This window comes from Scyliorhinus canicula, chromosome 4, assembly GCF_902713615.1.
Source record: "Scyliorhinus canicula chromosome 4, sScyCan1.1, whole genome shotgun sequence".
NCBI classification, from domain to species: domain Eukaryota; kingdom Metazoa; phylum Chordata; class Chondrichthyes; order Carcharhiniformes; family Scyliorhinidae; genus Scyliorhinus; species Scyliorhinus canicula.
In genome coordinates, this window is record NC_052149.1 from 18461000 (window position 1) to 18482190 (window position 21191).

Consider the following 21191-nt stretch of genomic DNA (forward strand, 5'->3'; position numbering starts at 1 on the left):
AATGTGCAACGACACCTGGGTGTCCTCGTATACCAGTCACTGAAGGTAAGCATGCAGGTGCAACAGGCGGTAAATAAAGCAAATGGTATGCTGGCCTTCATTATGAGAGGATTAGAGTATAGGAGTAGGAATGTCTTGCTGCAATTATACAGGGCCTTGGTGAGGCCACACCTGGAATATTGTGTGCAGGTTTGGTCTCCTTATCTGAGGCAGGAAGTTCCAGCTATAGAGGGAGTGCAGCGAAGATTTACCAGGCTGATTCCTGGGATAGCGGGTCTGATGCACATGGAGAGAGTGAATAGGCTAGGATTGTATTCACTGGAGTTCAGAAGAATGCGGGAGGATCTCATAGAAACCTATAAAATTTAACAGGACTGGACAGATAGATACAGGAAGGATGTTTCCAATGGTAGGTGTCCAGAACCAGGGATCACAGTCTGAGGATACGGGGTAGACCATTTAGGACAGAGATGAGGAGAAATGTTTTCTCCTAGAGAGTGGTGAGCCTGTGGAATTCGTTATCACAGGTAGTAGTTGAGGCTGCAACATTGTTTGATTTGGGGCAGCACGGTAGCATGGTGGTTAGCATAAATGCTTCACAGCTCCAGGGTCCCAGGTTCGATTCCCGGCTGGGCCACTGTCTGTGCGGAGTCTGCACGTCCTCCCCGTGTGTGCGTGGGTTTCCTCCGGGTGCTCCGGTTTCCTCCCACAGTCCAAAGATGTGCGGGTTAGGTGGATTGGCCATGCTAAATTGCCCGTAGTGTCCTAAAAAGTAAGGTTGGGGGGGGGGGGGGGGGTTGTTGGGTTACGGGTATAGGGTGGATACGTGGGGTTGAGTAGGGTGATCATTGCTCGGCACAACATTGAGGGCCGAAGGGCCTGTTCTGTGCTGTACTGTTCTATGTTCTATGATTTCAAGAAGTAATTAGATATAGTACTTGGTGCGAAGGTGATCAATAGATATGGGAGAAAGTGGGATTCGGCTATTGAGTTAAATGATTGGCCATGATCATAATGAATGGCGGAGCAAGCTTGAAGGGCTGAATGGCCTCTTCCTGCTACTAGTTTCCCTATATTTTATGTGGCTTTATGTATTATTTTAGAAGTTTAGGTAAAGTACATGATTATGGTGAACTATACCCTACTCATGTTGAACTATACCATACTCCATGTTGAACTATACCATACTCCATGTTGAACTATACCATACTCCATGTTGAACTATACCATACTCATGTTGAACTATACCATACTCCATGTCGAACTATACCATACTCCATGTTTTACCTGAGATTGGTTGCAGTGGCACTCTGCAAATATTCAAAAGCCATCTGTTGCTTATTGGAAGGCATAAAATTGTCTGGAGTTAGACTGCAGCTTTACAAACTTTATTATTGTTCCTTCTATTTAATGTTTTAATTCTGTACCCTTTCAGCAGACTGTAACAAATGTGGTTCAGGATCGAGTAACAAAGGATGAAGATTTTACAAAAGATGCATATGAACCAGATGCATATGAGTGCTTTGACAAGAATGAAGGTAAGTAAATTAACTCTTCCTAAAATATATACTTACTTCATTAGTACTTTGTATTTAAAAAAACTCATCATTTAAGGTAAAAAGAAAACTGAAAATGAAGATGAAGAGGAGAAAAAGAAACTTGAGGCAAGAAGAGAGAAGCAGCGCCGTAGACGTGAGAAGAATACTGAAAAATATGGAGAGGATTACCGGTACGTTTAAATGAAGTGGTGCCTACTTATTACCAAAGCCAGCCATTAACAAGTTAAATGCCACAAATTGCGTTACAACATTGATTAAGTTTCTTTTTAATGCGCCCATGGATTAGGAAGTCCAGTTTGTATAAGTTTCATGATGGCATGAAGAGGATATCGAATTCAGGTATGTTGATAAACTGGTTCTTATTGAAAATAAAGCTGGGACAAAAATAGAATCACCTGGGTTTTAACAGTAGTATTCAAGTTTACATAGAAAATAGGAGCAGGAGGATGCCATTCGGTCCTTCGAACCTGCTCCGCCATTCATGATCATGGTTGATCATCCAACTCAATAGCTTCATCCCGCCTCTCTCTTCTCTTCTCTCCCCCCCCCCCCCCCCCCCCCCCCCCTCCCAATATCCTTTGATCCCCTTCGCCTGAAGTGTTATTTCAAAATGCTTCATGAAACACGTAGGGCAAGTTCCTCCGCTTCACCAGCAGCGCACTCCCGCATGCGGATTTACTGACGTGATGGGGTGGCCACAATGGGAAACCCTATTGGCCAGCTGCCGGGACGGAGGTTTCAGCTGCAGGCGGGGGTATGCCGCACCAGCAAACGGGTCTGGCAGGATGGAGTATCCTGTCCACTATGTTTTGACCTCTACTGCTTTCTGTGGTAGCGAATTCCACAGGTAGACCACTCTGGGTGAAGATATTTCTACTCCATCCTAAATGATCTCACCGCATTTCTGTCCAAAAAGGTTGGGCTGGGTTACGGGGATAGGGTGGGGGGATGCACTTTCCAAGGGCCAGTGCAGACGCGATGGACTGAATGGCCTCCTTCTGCACTGTAAATTCTATGATTCTATGCATCCTCAGATTGTGACCCCTGATTCTGGATGCTGAGTTTAAATTCCACCGCCTGTCATGGTGGGTTTCTGACCAGCATCCCCTGATTACCCTGGGTCTCTGGATTACTAGTCCAGTGGCAATACCGCTACGACACCTGATAAATGTAGTTCAGAGCAGAGATTAGAATCTATCGAGGAAGCAGAGCAGCAGCTTTCCAAAACCATTCCATCCTGTATTTCGGAAAACAAAAGTAGAATTCAAAGTTTCTGTATGTTGTACATCTGACTTGAACATTTTCTTTTTTAGGAATGCATTCACATGCTCTCTTTGTAAATTTCGAACCACCGAGGAACAAGAAATTGAGGCTCACCTCGAAACTCCTTACCATAAGGAGACACTCGAGTTCATTGGAAAGAACATTCAGTTTGAAAAAGGAGCTGCTGACTTCCTTCATGTATGTTTCTGTGAACGTGATTTGAATGTTGAACTGAATATACATATATACAAACCTATATCTATCTTGGTAGCAGTCCACACATATTTCTAACTTAATTTGAGATTTGTTTTCATACAAATACCACATCATATTTCATGTCACTTATAGTTTACAATATCTAGTTGGAGGTTTTTCTTTAATCATTTGTGTGGGTGAATGTCATAATTGATCAGTACAGATTGCATCAACAACTGCTGCCAACTTGAGGATAGGACTTGCATTTTTGTAGTGTCTTTCACAGCCTCAGGATCGCCAAACGTTCTACAGGAAATTAGCTGTTGTAATGGAGGGATATGTGGCAGCAAACCTGTGCAAACGATGGTCCTACAAACCGAAATGAGAGCGTCATGAGCAGATTAATTGATTCTAGTTTTGTTTGGTGGATAAATTTTGGCCAGGGCCAATCACTCCTCCTTTTCGAAGAGTGCTGTTGAATCCTTTACATTCACCCGAGAGGCCAGGCGGGGCCTTTGTTTATCTGAAAGCTGGCATATCCAGTAATGCAGTATTCCTTCTCGTCGGCTATGGATTGTGTGCTCAAATCTCTGGGGTAAAGTCTGAAGTCGCCTGCTGCTGTACTGTATCATGGCTAACACCTAACCCAAGACTGAATTGACCTGTACATATAAACTGAAGAATTTGGCATTATTTTGAAGCATGATTTAAGAATAGTTCTCCTGTTTTACTTACCCAAGTTAAAAATCATTTAGTTTTCTTGTTTGGATTTATGATAACTATTGGACCTCTTGAATAGATTACTGGCGTGTTTTAATTCCCACGTATGCGATATTCTACACATAACATAGTTTTCCTGCAAATCCTTTCTTCAGAAGTGCATGATTCGTTACTTACAGCCTTGTTCATACAGCTTTTCTGCTACAAGGCACTAGGGGGCTGGTTGAATACTGAATTAAATAATTTAATTTTCTTACACTGATCCTTGTGTTAATCAATGCGGAAACACTCCAGCCTGTGGCATTCATACCCTTGCTGCTAAACAGCTCTAGTTTACTGTGCAAATTGAGCCTGCCTATTGATTAGTACCCCGCAGGGCTTTTACAATAAAATATGGAGAAGATTCTCTTTCTTGATTTTCTTTTTTATTATGGACATGAAATCCTTTTTTGTATGAAATGCTGATTTATCTAAAGTGGAAAGTTAGCTGAAGGAATGGGATTATGTTTACTATTTAATTTGCGATTGAATTTGGACAGCAGTTTGAAAAGCTGAACAGCGTGATATGTAGATTATTGTTTTAATTGCTTGCATGCTGTTGAATGTTTGCACATTCAGAAAGATACATAGCATGAAATGTGAGGTTGTGAAAGCATTTTGAAGTTTGAGTGATTGTAACCTATCCATGTAATACTTGCAATACAGCCATATATAAATGCATTAAATTCTCAATCTACTTCAGACTTTTTTGAAATACAGCGAACACATCAGTTGAAATGCCGAGGCAATGCTGTGGAAGCAAGTTGAATTAGCTGTTGAGATATTTTTGATGGTGTGTTTGTGGGAGAAATGTGGGCCAGAAAACCACCTGCTCTTTGATTAGTGGAATGAGATTTATAGCATTCACTTGAATAGATGTGTGAGAGTTTTACCATCAGGAAGACTTGTAGTGCAGGATTCCCTCTAGAACATAGAACATTACAGTGCAGTGCAGGCCCTTCGGCCCTCGATGTTGCGCCGTCCTGTGAAACCCCTCTAAAGTCCCTCTACACTATTCCCTTATCGTCCATATGCCTATCCAATGACCATTTGAATGCGTTTAGTATTGGCGAGTCCACTACTGTCGCAGGCAGGGCATTCCATGCCCTTACTACTCTGAGTAAAGAACCTACCTCTGACATCTGTCCTATAACTATCTCCCCTCAATTTAAAGCTATGTCCCCTCGTGCTGGACATCACCATCCGAGGAAAAGGGCTCTCAATGTCCACCCTATCTAATCCTCTGATCATCTTGTATGCCTCAATTAAGTCACCTCTTAACCTTCATCTCTCTAATGAAAGCAGCCTCTAGTCCTTCAGCCTTTCCTCATATGATCTTCCCTCCATACCAGGCAACATCCTTGTAAATCTCCTCTGTACCCTTTCCAATGCTTCCACATCCTTCCTATAATGTGGCGACCAGAACTGCACACAATACTCCAAATGCGGCCGCACCGGAGTTTTGTACAACTGCAACATGACCTCATGGCTCCGAAACTCACTTCCTCTACCAATAAAAGCTAACACACCATACGCCTTCTTAATAACCCTCTAAACCTGGGTGGCAATTTTCAGGGATCTATGGACATGGACACTGAGATCTCTGCTCGTCCACACTACCGAGAATCTTACCATTAGCCCAGTACTCTGTCTTCCTGTTATTCCTTCCAAAATGAATCACCTCACACTTTTTTCTGCATTAAATTCCATTTGCCACCTGTCAGCCCAGCTCTGCAGCTTATCTATGTCCCTCTGTAACTTGTAACATCCTTCTGCACTGTCCACAACTCCACCGACTTTAGTGTCATCTGCAAATTTACTCACCCATCCTTCTACGCCCTACTCCAGGTAATTTATAAAAATGACAAACAGCAGCGGCCCCAAAACAGATCCTTGTGGTGCACCACTAGTAACTGGACACCAGTCAGAACATTTCCCATCGGCCACAACCCTTTGTCTTCTATCAGCCAGCCAATTTCTGATCCAAACTGCTAAATCACCCTGAATCCCATGTATCTGTATTTTCTGCAATAGCCTACCGTGGGGAACCTTATCAAACGCTTTACTGAAATCCATATACACCACATCAACTGCTTTACCCTCATCCACCTGTTTGGTCACCTTCTCGAAGAACTCGATGAGGTTTGTGAGGCACGACCTACCCTTCACAAAACCATGTTGACTATCTCTAATCAAATTATTCCTTTCCAGATGATTATACATCCTATTTCTTGTAAACCTTTCCAAGACTTTTCCCACAACTGAAGTAAGGCTCACTGGTCTATAGTTACCGGGGTTACCTCTACTCCCCTTCTTGAACAAGGGGACAACATTTGCTATCCTCCAGTCTTCTTGCACTATTCCTGTAGACAAAGATGACTTAAAGATCAAAGCCAAAGGCTCAGCAATCTCCTCCCAAGCTTCCCAGAGAATCCTAGGATAAATCCCATCCGGCCCAGGGGACTTATCTATTTTCACACTTCCAGAATCACTAACACCTCCTCCTTATGTACCTGAAGCCCTTCTAGTCTAGTAGCCTGTATCTCAGTATTCTCCTCGACAACTTTGTCTTTTTCCTGTGTGAATACAGACGAAAAATACTCATTTAGCACCTCTCCTATCTCCTCGGACTCCACGCACAACTTCCCACTACTGTCCTTGACTGGCCCTACTCTTACCTTAGTCAATCTTTTATTCCTGACATATCTATAGAAAGCTTTAGGGTTATCCTTGATCCTACCTGCCAAAGACGTCTCGTGTCCTCGCTTGGCTCTTAGCTCTCTCTTTAGAGCCTTCCTAGCTAACTTGTAACTCTCAAGCGCCCTAACTGAACCATCACGTCTCATCTTTACATAAGCCTCCTTCTTCCTCTTGACAAGTGTTTCAACTGCTTTAGTAACCCATGGTTCCCTCGTTCGACCACTTCCTCCCTACCTAACAGATACATACTTATCAAGGACACGCAGTAGCTGTTCCTTGAACATGCTCCACATTTCCAATGTGTCCATTCCCTGCAGTTTTCCTCTCCAGCCGATGCATCCGAAGTCTTGCCTCATCGCATCATAATTGCCTTTCCCCCAGCAATAACTCTTGCCCTGCGGTTTATTCCTATCCCTTTCCATCGCTAAAGTAAACGTAATCGAATTGTGGTCACTATCACCAAAGTGCTCACCTACCTCCAAATCTGTCCTGGTTCATTACCCAGTACCAAATCCAATACAGCCTCGCCTCTTGTTGGCCTGTCTACATACTGCATCAGGAAACCCTCCTGCACACATTGGACAAAAACGGACCCATCTAAAGTACTCTGTCTATAGCGTTTCCAGTCAATATTTGGAAAGTTAAAGTCCCCCATAACAACTACCCTGTTACTTTCGCTCCTATCCAGAATCATCTTTGCAATCCTTTCCTCTACATCTTTCGGAGGTCTATGGAAAAGCCCTAACAGGGTGACCTTGCTGTTCCTGTTTCTTAACTCAGCCCATACTACCTCAGTATTCGAGTCCTCATCAAATGTCCTCTCAGCCACCGTAATACTGTCCTTGACTAACAATGCAACCCCCCCCCCTTCCCTGAGCTTACTGAAATATCTAAACCCCGGCACCTGCAACAACCATTCCTCGCCCTGCTCCATCCATGTCTCCGAAATGGCCACAACATCGAAGTCCCAGGTACTAACCCATGCCGCAAGCTCACCCACCTTATTCCGGATGCTCCTGGCATTGAAGTAGACGCACTTTAAACCACCTTCCTTCCTGGCGGTACACTCCTGCAACTTTGAAACCTTACTCATGACCTCACTACTCTCAGCTTCTTGTGTACTGGAGCTACAATTCAGGTTCCCAATCCCCTGCTGAACTAGTTTAAACCCTCCCGAAGAGCATTAGCAAACCCCCCCCCCCCCCCCCCCCGGATATTAGTGCCCCTCTGGTCCAGGTGTAAACCATCCTGTTTGTAGAGGTCCCACCTACCCCAGAATGAGCCCCAATTGTCCAGGAATCTGAAATCCTCCCTCCTGCACCATCCCTGCAGCCACGTGTTCAACTGCTCTCTCTCCCTATTCCTCGACTCGCTAGCACGTGGCATGGGTAACAACCCAGAGATAATAACTGTTTGTCCTGGATCTAAGTTTCCACCCTAGCTTCCTGAATTCCTGCCTTGCATCCCTATCCCTTTTCCTACCTATGTCGTTGGTACCTATGTGGACCACGACTTGGGGCTGCTCCCTCTCCCCCTTAAGGATCCCGAAAACATGATCCGAGACATCGCGGACCCTGGCACCTGGGAGGCAACACACCAACCGCGAGTCTCTCGTTCCCACAGAATCTCCTATCTATCCCCCTAACTATGGAGTCACCAATGACTAATGTTCTTCTCCTCTCCCCCCTTCCCTTCTGAGCAACAGGAACAGACTCTGTGCCAGAGACCTGTACTCCATGACTGACCCCTGGTAAGTCCCCCCCCCCCCCCAACAGTATCCAAAGCGGTATACCTGTTACTAAGGGGAACGACCACAGAGGATCCCTGTACTGACTGCTTCCCCCCAGCCCCTCTCACCGTCACCCATCTATCTTTATTCTTTGGTGTAACTACCTCCATCCAGCTTCTATCTATGACCACCTCTGCCTCCCGAATGAACCGAAGTTCATCCAGCTCCAGTTCCCTAACACGGTTTTTGAGGAGCTGGAGTTGTGTGCACTTCTCACAGATGAAATCAGCAGGGACACTGACGGCGTCCCTCACCTCAAACATTCTGCAGGAGGAACATTGTACTGCCTTCCCTGCCATCCCCTCTAGATAAAACAAGAAAAAGAAAGGAATAGCTTACCTGATATTCCCTCAACCCCTTAGGTTAGAGGAGGTGGAAGGGTGGGGGACACTACAAGTGTAGTGTCTCGGGTTTAGCAACCGCCCGACTTGTATACAGGTACTCACCTTCCTGACAGGCCCCTGATCCCGCCGAAAATCTGGAGGCTGCTCCCGCTGAAAGGTAAGCAAATTTAAAGGCACTCGCTCACTTTCACGACAGGCCCCTGCTCCCGCCGAAAATCCGGAGGCTGCTCCCGCTTCCCAATGTCCGCGGTTGTTCTTTTTTTTTGGTTAGAGGTGGGGGTAGGGGGGAAAAACACTGAGGAAGTGTTTTGGATTGAACTGTCACCTGACAACAGCCCCTCCACAAACCACCTTCAAGTTACTTTGACCACAATGCACGTATGCAAATTTCCCCGGAACAGCCAATCAGTAGCTCCGCTCTACTGCCCTCTGCTGGATGCTTGCCTTCACTTGAACACCTCCAGCCTCTTGCACAGGTACACCTTCAAATTACGCTCACTGCACTGCACGTGTGCAAATTTCCCCGGAACAGCCAATCAGTAGCTCTGCTCTACTGCCCTCTGCTGGATGCATCAGCTGAGGTTATGAGATGAAGACTGGGTATGGGGTTTGAATCGATAACTGTCCTGAACCTTAGAATTGGAAGTGCTATCACCTTGATTCCACAGCATTGTGTCGGCACTTTCAACTGGTTTTATAATTTCATTTGAAATCTAATCAAATTACTAGTTTTTAATCTCATCTAGGTCATTAATCTTTTAATTTTAATTACATTTAATAGAATATTGTATTTCCTTCCAAAATAGAATTTTCTTTATTGGTCTTTTAACAAGACTTTCAATAGCTTGTTGAAAATGTAATTATTCAGGCATCAATGGTCAACAAGAATAAAAAGATTGCTGCTCGTAAACAACTGCAACAACAGGAGCTAAAGGAGCCAGCACAGAAACTCTCAAAGGATGTTTTGATGGGTAGGTTATGTATATTGTGAATTTTGTTGTTTTTACTTGTAGTTTGGTTTTACAGCGAGTGAAGCTTAAAGACAGTGGCGAACATCACTGGTTATTTCACCTCTGAAAATTGTACAGCATGTTCATTACTGTGGAATTTATTTTTCTAATGATACTGTGGCTATACAAAACCCTGGGTAGACCCGACTTGGAGTACTGTGAGCAGTTCTGGGCAACACACCTTAGGAAGGATATTTTGGCCCTGGAGGGAATGCAACATAGGTTTACAAAAATGGTATCTGGACTACAGGGGTTAAGTTATTAGAAGAGATGACACAAAGTAGGTCTGTTTTGGTTCGAATTTAGAAGGTTATGGGTTGATCTGGTCTCAGGATGTAAGTATTCAAGATACTAACGGAAAGACAGGGTAGGAATTATAGAATATACAGTGTAGAAGGAGGTCATTCGGCCCATCGAGTCTGCACCGTCCCTTGGAAAGTGCACCGTACCTAAGCTCATGCGTTGCGTCGCCCCCCCCCCCCCCCCCCCCCCCCCCCCCAAATCCCCCCACCTGTCCCTGTAACCCCACCTAACTTTTTTTGGACACCAAGGGCAATTTAGCATAGCCAGTCCACCTAACCTGCACATCTTTGGACTGTGGGAGGAAAATGGAGCATCTGGAGCAAACACGGGGAGAACATGCAGACTCCGCACAAACATTGACCCAAACCAGGAATTGAACCTGGGACCCTGGAGCCGTGAAGCAACTGCGCTAACCACTGTGCTACCGTGCTGCCCTCGTTGGAGAAGCTACTGGCGATTTCCACTGGTTGGAAATTCTAAAACTGGGAGGCATAGTCTAAAAATTGGGGCTAGACTGTTCAGGAAAGATGTTTAGGAAGCACTTCTTCACGCAATGGGTGGTAGAGGTTTGGAACTCTTCCACAAACGGCAGTTGAAGCTGGACAGTTGTTAATAAATCTAAGATAATAGATGTTTGTTAAGCCAAGATATTAAGGAATATGGGCCCATGGCAGGTATATGGAGTTCAGCTACAGATCAGCCATGAATCTCATGGCAGGATAAGCTTGAGATGCTGAATGGCATACTCCTGTTCCTATGTGTTGATTATACAACAGTTCTCAATGTGGCATTTCCCTTTTTAAACATTTATAATAAATAGGTGAGTAGATAGAATGTGAAAATTAAAGTTTCACCGGTAATGATCTCCATGTTGAAAGGGTAGATTAATCATATTCAAGCAAATGGCTGCCATCCTGACAGTTTCCTTTTCATGAAAAATCGTAGAATTAGATATATGGCTTTGTGTAATGTCATCAAAGTCTTTAATACAGCAGTCATCAAAGCCTTGAATAAATATAGTATAATGAAAAGTTGAAACCCCAGTACAGATCCTCATGGGACACAACTCATCACCTCCTTCCATTTAGAAGACATATCGATTATCCCTATTCTTCAATTCCATGAGTTTTAAAGTTGGCTAACAGCCATTTATGTGGGACTATATCAAAATCTTTCTGGAAATCCGTCTGAACTGCATCAAGGATCATATGTAAATTGTACTTCAGAATTATCTTTTTGGTTACAATTATATTTGTATCCAAAATGTATTGAATAGCCTACAAGACATTTTTGCCATCAATGAAAATTCTGAAGAAAAATAAAATATTTGCTGAACAGGTTTCAACTATTTTGCAGTAGCAATATGATAGACTTCTTGCAGATAGTGTTTTTCAGTCTATAAATGCAGCGTTTCACTGAATTCATACATTGTGTCGTGCAAAACAGACCTAGTTGTTATTCAAAGGCAATAGTTAAATAACATTGTGAAAGCTGGGTGCAATGAATGGGGGAATCGAACCACAGTTGTACATTCTTGAACTGAGTTCTTCAACTGAATGTTGGAGTCCAAAATGGGAATCTCTTCTCAGCATCTATGGTCTTGGAATAATCTATTTAAAACATATTTTTCTTTTCTTCCTTTTGGCTTGTAGGAGTTGCTCCAGATGATCAAATGAAAAGAGTTGAAGCTGTTCAGTGTGCAGTCTGCAATACCTATATTCCTTTCCTATTTCACTCTGTACAGCAGCATTTGAAGTCTAATGAACATACCAACAGCAAGAAGGTATTTTTTTTAAAAGTATTTGGCCAGCATCTCGCCATTCAAGAATTTACTAAACTCATTGTGGGTGAGATTGCAACTTGTATTAATTTATAAATTTTATTGATAAAGTGCATAGTATACTAGTTTTGAGCTGACCAATAGCAAGTTACTCTTGCATAGTGTCTTTATAGTTGTAAAGTGTCCCGGTAAAGAAAGGAGATGGTGCCAGCACCAAACCAGAATCAAGAGCAGGAAGTGGGAGAGAGAAGCTGCTAATAGCTGGAGATTTTTGCCACTGCGCGAGCAAATATGGAACCCGCAGTAGTTCTAAATGGGAAGAAGAGAGAGTTTGGGCTGAGCTGTCAATCTAGAAGAGATTGGGGGGCGACGAAGGGACATGGGATGGATCAGCTGTGGAAAGACTTGTGAATGAGGCCAAAGATTTTGAAAGCGGTACACCACAGATATAGGCAGAGATTGATGTGATAGGCAAGTGGGGCTTAGTTTGGCATAGGTCTAGATAGAAATTAACAGAGGCTGTTATCATTTAAGAATTAAATCCAAGGTGCTTCAGTATAACTTCTGCATTTAGAATATTTAAGTTTCTTGTTTGTCCTGGGTATTGTTGCCTCGCAGACTGTTAAACTTTAAGGGAATGTGAGCATTCTTCTACGACTGATTTTTGTTCCTTCCTGTTGGTGCTAACTTTTTTTTCCAGAATTACCATGATCAGGTCAGAAGGGAAAGTCTCCTCACAGCCAGCAGCATGCTCAATAACCCAACCGTAAAGGCTAAATTTGACATGTTCTTAAAGGTAAGGCTGAAATGTTGTAAATGCATAAATCACTCCTGTTTGAGTCAAGAGTTTGCAGGGGAGATATATTTTTTAAATTTAGAGTACCCAATTCATTTTTTTTCAATTAAGAGGCAATTTAGTGTGTTCAATCCACCTACCTTGCACATCTTTGGGTTGTGGGGGGGCGAAACCCACGCAGACACGGGGAGAATGTGCAAACTCCACACGGACAGTGACCCAGAGCCAGGATCGAACCTGGGACCTGGGCGCCGTGAGGCTGCAGTGCTACCAGTTGTTGCTCGTTTTAGGTGAGTGTGCTTAACACTCCCTTTGGCTCTGTTTCAAATTCTATGCTCTGGAGTCGCCAGGTGCCGTATAGACACCGTCACAAGTATCAAGGTCAAGTTCAAAGCAATAAAGCTGTACACCAATTAGTAAGTCCAAAACAATTAGAGTTTATTATAACACAATTATAATAACACTCATGCACACGCTAAAGACTAACTTACTTCTACCACTAAACGACTAATACTTATCTAAGAAGGAACTGCAAGGTCAGGGAACAAGGCCTTCGTTCCATTCTGGGCTGCAGGCTTCGGGTCACTATCGGTCGGCAAGGGTATAAGTAATGCCGGGGTCAGGTAGCGATCGTCGTTAGGCACTTACTTATTGGCGGCTTCAGTTCAGTTGGCTGATGGAGAAGACAGGGGTCTCGAGGCTGGATTCAGAAGCCGGAATCAGGAGAAAGAATCAGAAGACTGAACCATGCGTGGGACCTCTCTTTTATAGGTCCCAGGGGTCCGCGCCCCTTGGGGCGGGCTTCCTCACCTGCTGGGGATCGATTGGGCCTCTTCCCAATCGATATGGTTTGAAACCCCCCCCCCCCCCCCAATCCTAGGGCTGTTCCTTGATGGCTGGGGTGGTTCTTAGGACCCATTATCCTGGGCTTCTTTGGCTCCATCGTGTCTGGGCTGCTATTAAAAGTATCAATTGATACTTAATTGTATCCATTGTACCTGGGACTGCCCGGTATCACCCATTACTGTGTTAACGGCTTTCCCATTTACAGCGCTGCCTGATCTCTGCAGCTGCCAGGAAACTGGTTTCTGCAATTGTTTCAATGCATAATTGCTTCTGCAAGCTGTTTGCTCTTTAACATGTCCGTTTACCCTGCACTCTTTGCAGTCTTCCATTTTGTGTCCGTTTGTGGCCATCTTAGGTGGCTACACAGTGCGCCACCGTGCTGCCCTTGCAGGGGAGATATTGGCATGTTACCTTGGGATCTAGGGCGGTGGCATGGTAAGTTGGGACATTTTGCAAAAGTTGGAAGTGGTGGGGGGAGGCGAGGTGCTCAATCAATGAGAACTTTGTTATGAGAGCTGTTCTATAGTTTAGGTACAGCTTGTGATATGTATAGCTAGTTTGGTGGCTTTGGCAAGGGGAAAGGAGACTCCATTTGTTTGCCAAGTTTCTGCCAATACCAAAACATTGATAGGTTCCAGCACAATGAGTTAGCATGGTTTGGAGGGCGGTATGGAAAAAATGATCGAATAAATCAGGCGGATAAGGTTCAAGTTGGAGACATTAGCTCACAATGGACGCTTGATGATGTGATAGACTTAGTATATAATCTAATCTCTTCATTGCTAAATCTAATGTCTTTAAGGCATATTTACATAGCTTGGTTCTGTGCCATATATCCTATTTGGATAACCAGTCCATGCTCCGCTGGAGCCTCCTTGTTTTATCTAAATCTCCCATCATAGCGATCTATCTCTTCTCTTTTCCATCATATGCTTATCTAGTTTCCCCATAAATGCATCTGTATCATGCTTCAACCACTCTTTGTAACAGTGTTTTCCACATTTTCATAGGTCTGAGTGAAGAAGTTTCTTCTGAATTCCATGTTGCATTTCTTAGCAACAATCATAATGATTGCCTCTATTGTAAAGACCTCTATTAGGTTGCTCTTCAGCCATTTATTTGTGAGAGGGGAGGGCCAGTCTATCTGTCTTTTCCTGACATGTATACCCAGGCATTTCTGGTATCATCCTTGTAACTGTTCTCTGCACCCTCTCCAGTGCCTCTATATCCTTATTGTAATAAGCCAACCAGAACTCAACAAAATTCGCTCCAAGCTTAGCATAACTTCCCTACTTTTCAATTCTGTCCCTCTAGAAATAAAACCTAGTGCTTGGTTAGCTTTCCTGTAGCTCGCCCTTTAATGACTGAGCCATAAAATAATTTTATAATCACAATTTGGTTTCTTGCTTGTGTGCAGGGTGAAAACCCTTTTGAAAATCCTCAGGAGCAACTGCAGCAAGAAAACCAGCCAGATCAAGCAGCAGAGCAAGCACCAGAACAAAATGAAGCCAAGACCGATGTGGAGGAAGCTGCAAGTGAACCAATTAGTCAGTAACATCTTCAGATTGGGGATGCAATAATCTGATCAATACTGAACCTGTAAAAATGCAGTTGTAATGGAGAAAAATATGTTTGCTTTGTTAGTCTCCTAAAGCACTGGTGTGGTGGTTTAATATTCCTTGGCTGATTGTAACTGAAATGCTTTTTATGCGGCTTGTGTATTAGTGTTTTCTGTTAACAAAATAGTGTTAGATTTCCACGAATAACCATGTATTAGTAGAGAAAATGCTAACTGCTCTAAATACTAAAGAAATGTTAAGACTGAGGAATGAACAACCTAGTCAAAAGTGAGTTGCATTATAGGGGGAATGTGTTCAATGGGCCCTTTGCTTTTGCCAATACTGAACAATCTTCATTGGTGTCTTTTTTTTAAAAAACAAAACTTTTTAAGCATCTTAGTATGTACGTTGTTTAGAACTTTGTAGTGTTCAGTTACCCAGTGCTTCTTTGTTGCATCGTTTAGAAAGGTAAGGAAATACTGTAATTTTCCTTGGGCATTTATATTGGTAATAATTAGAATACAGTTGTGACTAGTTTGATAAGCGACTACTGCTTCGTATTGAAAGATTTTGCTTGTTTACCTGTATTGTAAAGTCAAAGTCTGACTTTACCTTTCATTGATGTTATTCTATGTATACCTTTGTACGCTACTAATGGCAATAAAGACTTTTAGATATGTAATCTATTAACTTGTTTTGCGAACAAAATTAAATATTCGACAGCTGCATGATCACTTTCTCCAGTTGCAGTAAATATTGAAGAGTGTGCAACATGGTTATCATCTCCAAAGTTGGGAGGGAGGCACACTTAATGTCCCTTAATGAGGCACAGTCTGTTTATCTTCCCTGGTGCAAACGTAAACCAAATTAGTATATTTAAATCCTCTTCTAAATATGCCTCAACCAGATTCTCCAGGCTCCCAGTATTCTCCCACTTACCGGTGTAATGTGAAGCTGGCGAAAATTGCTACTGGCCTCCACCATCGGGTAACATACAATTCCGCGCCGAGGCCCCAGGTTTGATCCCGGCTCTCGGTCACTGCCCGTGTGGAGTTTGCACATTCTCCCCGTGTTTGCGTGGGTTTCGCCCCCACAACCCAAAGATGTGCAGAATAGGTGGATTGGCCATGCTAAATTGCCCCTTAATTGGCAAACATTAATTGGGTACTCTAAATTTATTTCAAAAAAGAACATATAATTCCTACACTGCAGAAGGAGGCTATTTGGCTCATCGAGTTCATACCAATCCGCTGAAAGAGAACCCTACCTAGGGCCGATCCCCATAACCCCATCTAACCTGCACATCTTTGGGCACTAGGGGGAAATTTAGCATACCCAATCCACCTACCCTGCACATCATTGGACTGGGAGGAAATCGGAAACCCACGCAGACACACGGGGAGAATGTACACAGTCACCCAAATCGGAATTGAATCGAGGCAGCAGTGCTAACCCCCCATGCCATGTCCCCAATCACGCAGGGGGCTCAAAGGACACAGCAGCCTCTGTGATTGCGGACATGGCAGGTCAGGGACAGTGCCATGGGGTGGGCACTATGGAAAATATGATGGAGGGGATCATTTGGTGACCCCATAGTGAGCTGTTGTTGACCTGGTGGGGATGGGGGGGTGGTGGAGATTGGTGCTGGTACTGTCGATTGGGATTGGGGTGCTGAAGGCAGATCCCGATGCCAGCAATCATCTTTTGGGGGGGTGTTGCTGATGATATTGGAGTGGGTCACTGTTTCCCCAGTGCTGGGGATGTTTTTGTTTGATGAAAGTGGGAGGGGGTGCCTTCACTATCACTTTAAGATGAGTGCGCCCTGTCCCCCTCTGCCGGTGCAAACCCCCCCTCCAAACAAAATTATTGAAGTGGGTGGATCGCGATCTGGATCGTACCGATACTCGGCAGGAATTGCATCCCTTTTCCTGCCGGAGGCCACACATCAAAATATTTTCAGAGAATTGTGCCCAATATGTTGGTTTACATTATCTCGCCTCCAAAAGCTAGTGAGGATCTCATACCCTTGTCACAAAGAACAAGGCCATCTGTTCAGCTGCCTTTACTTCTCTTTTCTGTTATCTACGGGCAGGCATTCCCTAAGGTTTCCCAGTGTCCTAGCCCTGAGCTCGATTTCTTTCGATTCTATCCCACCTCCTGCTTGGTTATTTTGTCCATGTGATGTACTTCCTGCTCCCTCGATCTTTGTAGCCAGAGAATCACTAGTTGAATTAGCTCTAAAATATTAGCATCCTGTTCTGTACCTATCGATTATGGCACAGGCAGTAGTTTCAGATGTTGCCTGAATTTAGGAAAGGTGACCCATTCTCTTAGTATGTAACAGATTAGTAGATTGATTATAACATGGCAGAGGTTGTGGGCCCTAACCTCCGAACTCCCCAGTATCAGATTTGAAAGATGCGTTAGGCAATCCCCCTCAGAACTTTACAGGTCAGAGTTTGCATGGTGATTTCCCAGAAGTGAAAACTTCCTCTGGGCAATTGCCCTGCATCAAGAACTATCTGAAAAAGTGATTTAAACTGCAAACTTCAGATGGTTCTGGCTGTGTTACACAATTAGCTAGCAAAAAAAGTTAAAAGTCAAACCTCTCCAGAGAGTTGGAAATCTCGCGAGGGACACCAAGTCAATGTGACAATGGCCGCTAAATCGCGTCCGTGATTTTGTGTAAAGTGTAAAGGTTTATGTATGTTGAGTCGAGAAAAGCATTGGAGCTGTACTGTGACTCCAAATATTTGAGCACATAATCGTGGTCTGACACCTCTGCAATACCGAGGGCGAGCTGCACTGCTGTGGGTGCCGTCTTTCAGCCAAGACATTAAATTGATCTATCTGCCCTCTCGGATGTATAAACAAAATCACAATGTTATTTGAAGACGAGCAGGTTGCCTTGGCCAATTTTTATCCCTTAGCCAATTCAAAACATCATCTGGTTATTTACCTCATTCCTGTTTGTGGGTCCTTTGCTGGATGAAAATCAGCTGCTGTATTTCCTTGCTTTATCACAGAGACGGGCTGTAACATGCTTTGGCACCTCCTGGGTTATGAAAGGCTCTGCATAAATGCTATTTCTCCCGCCTCTTTTAGTGACTGGTCAAGCAGTTTAGCTCTGAATAAAAATCCAGAGGTTGCTGCAATTGTTGATTTTTGAACAGATCAAGCTTTTATGTAACCATCTTGGTCCATTGCTGTCAAAATAACCACATCCTTGTTAAAAACACCTCCTTTTCAAACCTCTTCCAAATATGTCCGTAATATGACCTGAAGTAGTTCCTTAACCAGTTGTTGAAATGAAATACTATGAACTGCCCACTTACAAGGAAAGAATTAATGGTCAGTTCCATTACCTGTGCACTAACCTGCCTTTCAGGAATTAAAGAGACACCATTTATATAGAATGTACCCCTTGTTACCAAATATATCTACGATACCTGAACTCTGTAAGATGTTCCCTGTTCCTCAAACAACATACAAATTGAATAACCAGCTATAGTTACCACACAATGCAGAGATGATACTCCAGTCTGGGAACCATCTTTCAGAGAAGATATTTTAAAACTACTGTTACGAAGGTTTTCTGCACTGCCTTGGCTCTAAGACTTAGAAGTTTTTTGTTGTAAACTTGGTCTTCAGGTTTGTTGGCTGGAAACTGACCTGTCCACTTTGAGACTGCAAGATGGTAACTGCCTCCCTTCCTTCTCACGGACTGCTCAATTATACCTTTGTTGCTCTGTGATTATGCCTTCTGTGTATTTGCCTATCTTTTATACGTTGGCATATGTATATCTCGGGGACCTTCGCAATCCTCTATAATCTGTTTCTCCTCCATAAACTATTCACACTTGATTATGATCTAAACTGCCTTTTAATCTCATTACCTGGAGAAACGCATACCAGTTGAAGCTCTGAATACCGTCTATACTGTCTCCAGGCAGATCCTTGACACTGTCACAAATGCTTCCGATGGATGTTCTTTTGAAGAGTTAAATATTATTTGCGAAGTCAGGAACATTTGACAAGTTCAGCAATATTGACAATTGAAAGATTTTACCTACGATGATGTAATTGATGATTTTGTAAAGAAAAAGTTCAGAATAAAAGCTTTCCAAATGCCACGCCAACAAGGAATAAAGCAAGAACATCTTAAAAATCTGCCCCTCATCCATATTCTCTTTTTTGAATTCTGTTTTTCAAAATGGATCATTGCTGGTCTGATATAATGACTGTTGCTGGTCACATGATGGTAGATCTAACCCCCATCTCAAGATTGGCCTTCAGGAAGTCTCTGGGACAAAGGATGGTATCCTGGCAGACAAAGCCACTGACATTGGACTTGGAATCTCTGGACTCCATTCCCGTGAATTTACGGCAATAACGTCTTTGATTTTGTGAGAGGAAGTAGGAAGTCAACTTTTATTTTTGAAACTGAATGAGTCTCTGAAACATACTGAATGGCAGTGTATGCATCTTGTTGATTGGAGTATTTGCTCCGGACTGGTACGTTCTGTCTTGCACTGGGTTGTGCTGCAACAATGTAATCGTCTGATTTTTCCATCTCATCAGCAAGTTCCATGTTTGCTCGCCTCAAAGCCCACATTGCGATATTTACCATCTTCACCTTCATTCTGACAAGTTGTAAGCTTTGAAGCAAGAAGTGAAGGTGAGCACGGGGCCCCATAAATTGTAAATCCGGCTGGCAGACATAAAACAGAGAATAGCAATAAATGGGTCTCTTTTGGAGTGTCAGGTGGTGGGTGACTGCTGGGGTCCTGCAGGGATCAGTGCTTGGGGTCCCAGCTATTCACAATCTGATTCGATGATTTGGATGAGGGAACCAAATGTAATATTTCCAAGTTTGCTGATGACATGAAACTTAGAGAGGGTGTAAGTGGTGAAGAGAATTCTAAAAGGCCTAAGTGATTTAGACAAGTTGAGTGGAGTGGGAAAATACATGGCAGATGCTGTATGTATAACGTTACTCACTTTGGTAGGAAAAAAAGAAAGCAGACTATTATATACATGGTAATAGATTGGGAAACAAAGGTGTCATGATATGCACTCATGCACATAATGAGATACAGACAGGCAGTGCCAGACACCCAGTACAGCCAATCAACACACAGGACAGAACACAACCAATCACCAGGCAGAACACTGGAGGGTGGTCTCCCACTATAAAACACACGAGGCATCAGCACTCTACCTCTTTCCACTGGTGACAACTGTAATGACAGGGTGTATATATCAGTTAGCACCTTCTACACGTGGATCAGAGCTAGTCTGGTCTAGTTAGCTATAGTTAGCATTCTACTAAGAGTGTCAACCCACAGCGAACTGTGTGCACTGCTCAACAAGTTCAATGAAGCGTATTTAACGAACATCAAAGTTTGGAGTCTACTTTCATGTACAACTGCATCCAGTTGCAGTCCGTGTTACCCCAGGGTGATGAACACAAAATGGTACCTGTAGTCTACTTTCTCCAAGTGGTTTACCTCGTGTGATTCCGTGACGACCAGCAAGTGCCTTCCAGTGGCATGGAGAAGATACAGGCCCCTCCATAGCTACGGATCGCCGTCAATCTCAGCGCCAACTGGCGGGTCTTCAAGCAAAGGTTCCTTCTCTACATTGAGGCCTCAGGCCTCGAAGATGCGTCCGATGCCAGAAAAATCGTGCTGCTCCTATCAACTGCGGAAGACCAAGCCATCCAGATTTTCAACTCGCTTACTTTTACCGACGGTGAGGACAACACCAAATTCAAGACCGTTTTAGGGAAGTTCGGCAGTCACTGTGAACTCGAAACAAACGAGAGCTTTGAGCGCTATATCTTCCAGCAAAGCCTTCAGGGTAAGGATGAACCTTTCCAATTCTTTCTAACTCATCTCTGTATATTAGTGTAGTCCTGCAATTATGGTGACACCACTGATTCCATCATCAGGGATCAGATCGTGTTTGGGGTGCACTCCGATTCCTTGCGGGAGCAGCTCCTCAAAATTAAGCACATGACCCTGCCAGTCGCAATCGAGACGTGTAAAGTGCATGAACATGCGAGAAATCGGTACTCCCGTTTCAAATCGGCAGAACACGAACAACTTGCCTCCCACTAGGCAGAGAGTGTACAGGCCATCGCCCGGATGCAGCGCCTCAGTATCGATGAAATCGGCCATTTCACGCGCTTTTCTCGGGGCCCCACGCATGCGCAATGTGAACGGGAGAATGAAGAGGCAGAAGACCAAACTGCGCAGGTGCGAACTTTGTCTGATCGCACTACGC

The 21191-nt window shown here is 43.7% G+C and overlaps 1 protein-coding gene across 4 annotated transcripts in view; it reads left to right on the forward strand.

Annotated features, from left to right (window-relative positions):
* Positions 1 to 15593, forward strand: part of znf326 (zinc finger protein 326) — a 45519-nt gene extending 29926 nt beyond the window's left edge. For 2 of the 4 annotated variants that reach the window (XM_038793795.1, XM_038793797.1), the window contains exons 7-13: positions 1436 to 1538; positions 1615 to 1729; positions 2873 to 3020; positions 9478 to 9580; positions 11575 to 11705; positions 12403 to 12498; positions 14762 to 15593. In XM_038793795.1, the coding sequence (XP_038649723.1) occupies positions 1436 to 1538; positions 1615 to 1729; positions 2873 to 3020; positions 9478 to 9580; positions 11575 to 11705; positions 12403 to 12498; positions 14762 to 14899 (834 nt within the window). In that variant the 3' untranslated portion in view covers positions 14900 to 15593. The remainder of the gene's footprint in view (positions 1 to 1435; positions 1539 to 1614; positions 1730 to 2872; positions 3021 to 9477; positions 9581 to 11574; positions 11706 to 12402; positions 12499 to 14761) is intronic. The other 2 variants (XM_038793796.1, XM_038793798.1) reach the window with 1 other exon arrangement.
* The last annotated feature ends 5598 nt before the right edge of the window (positions 15594 to 21191 follow it).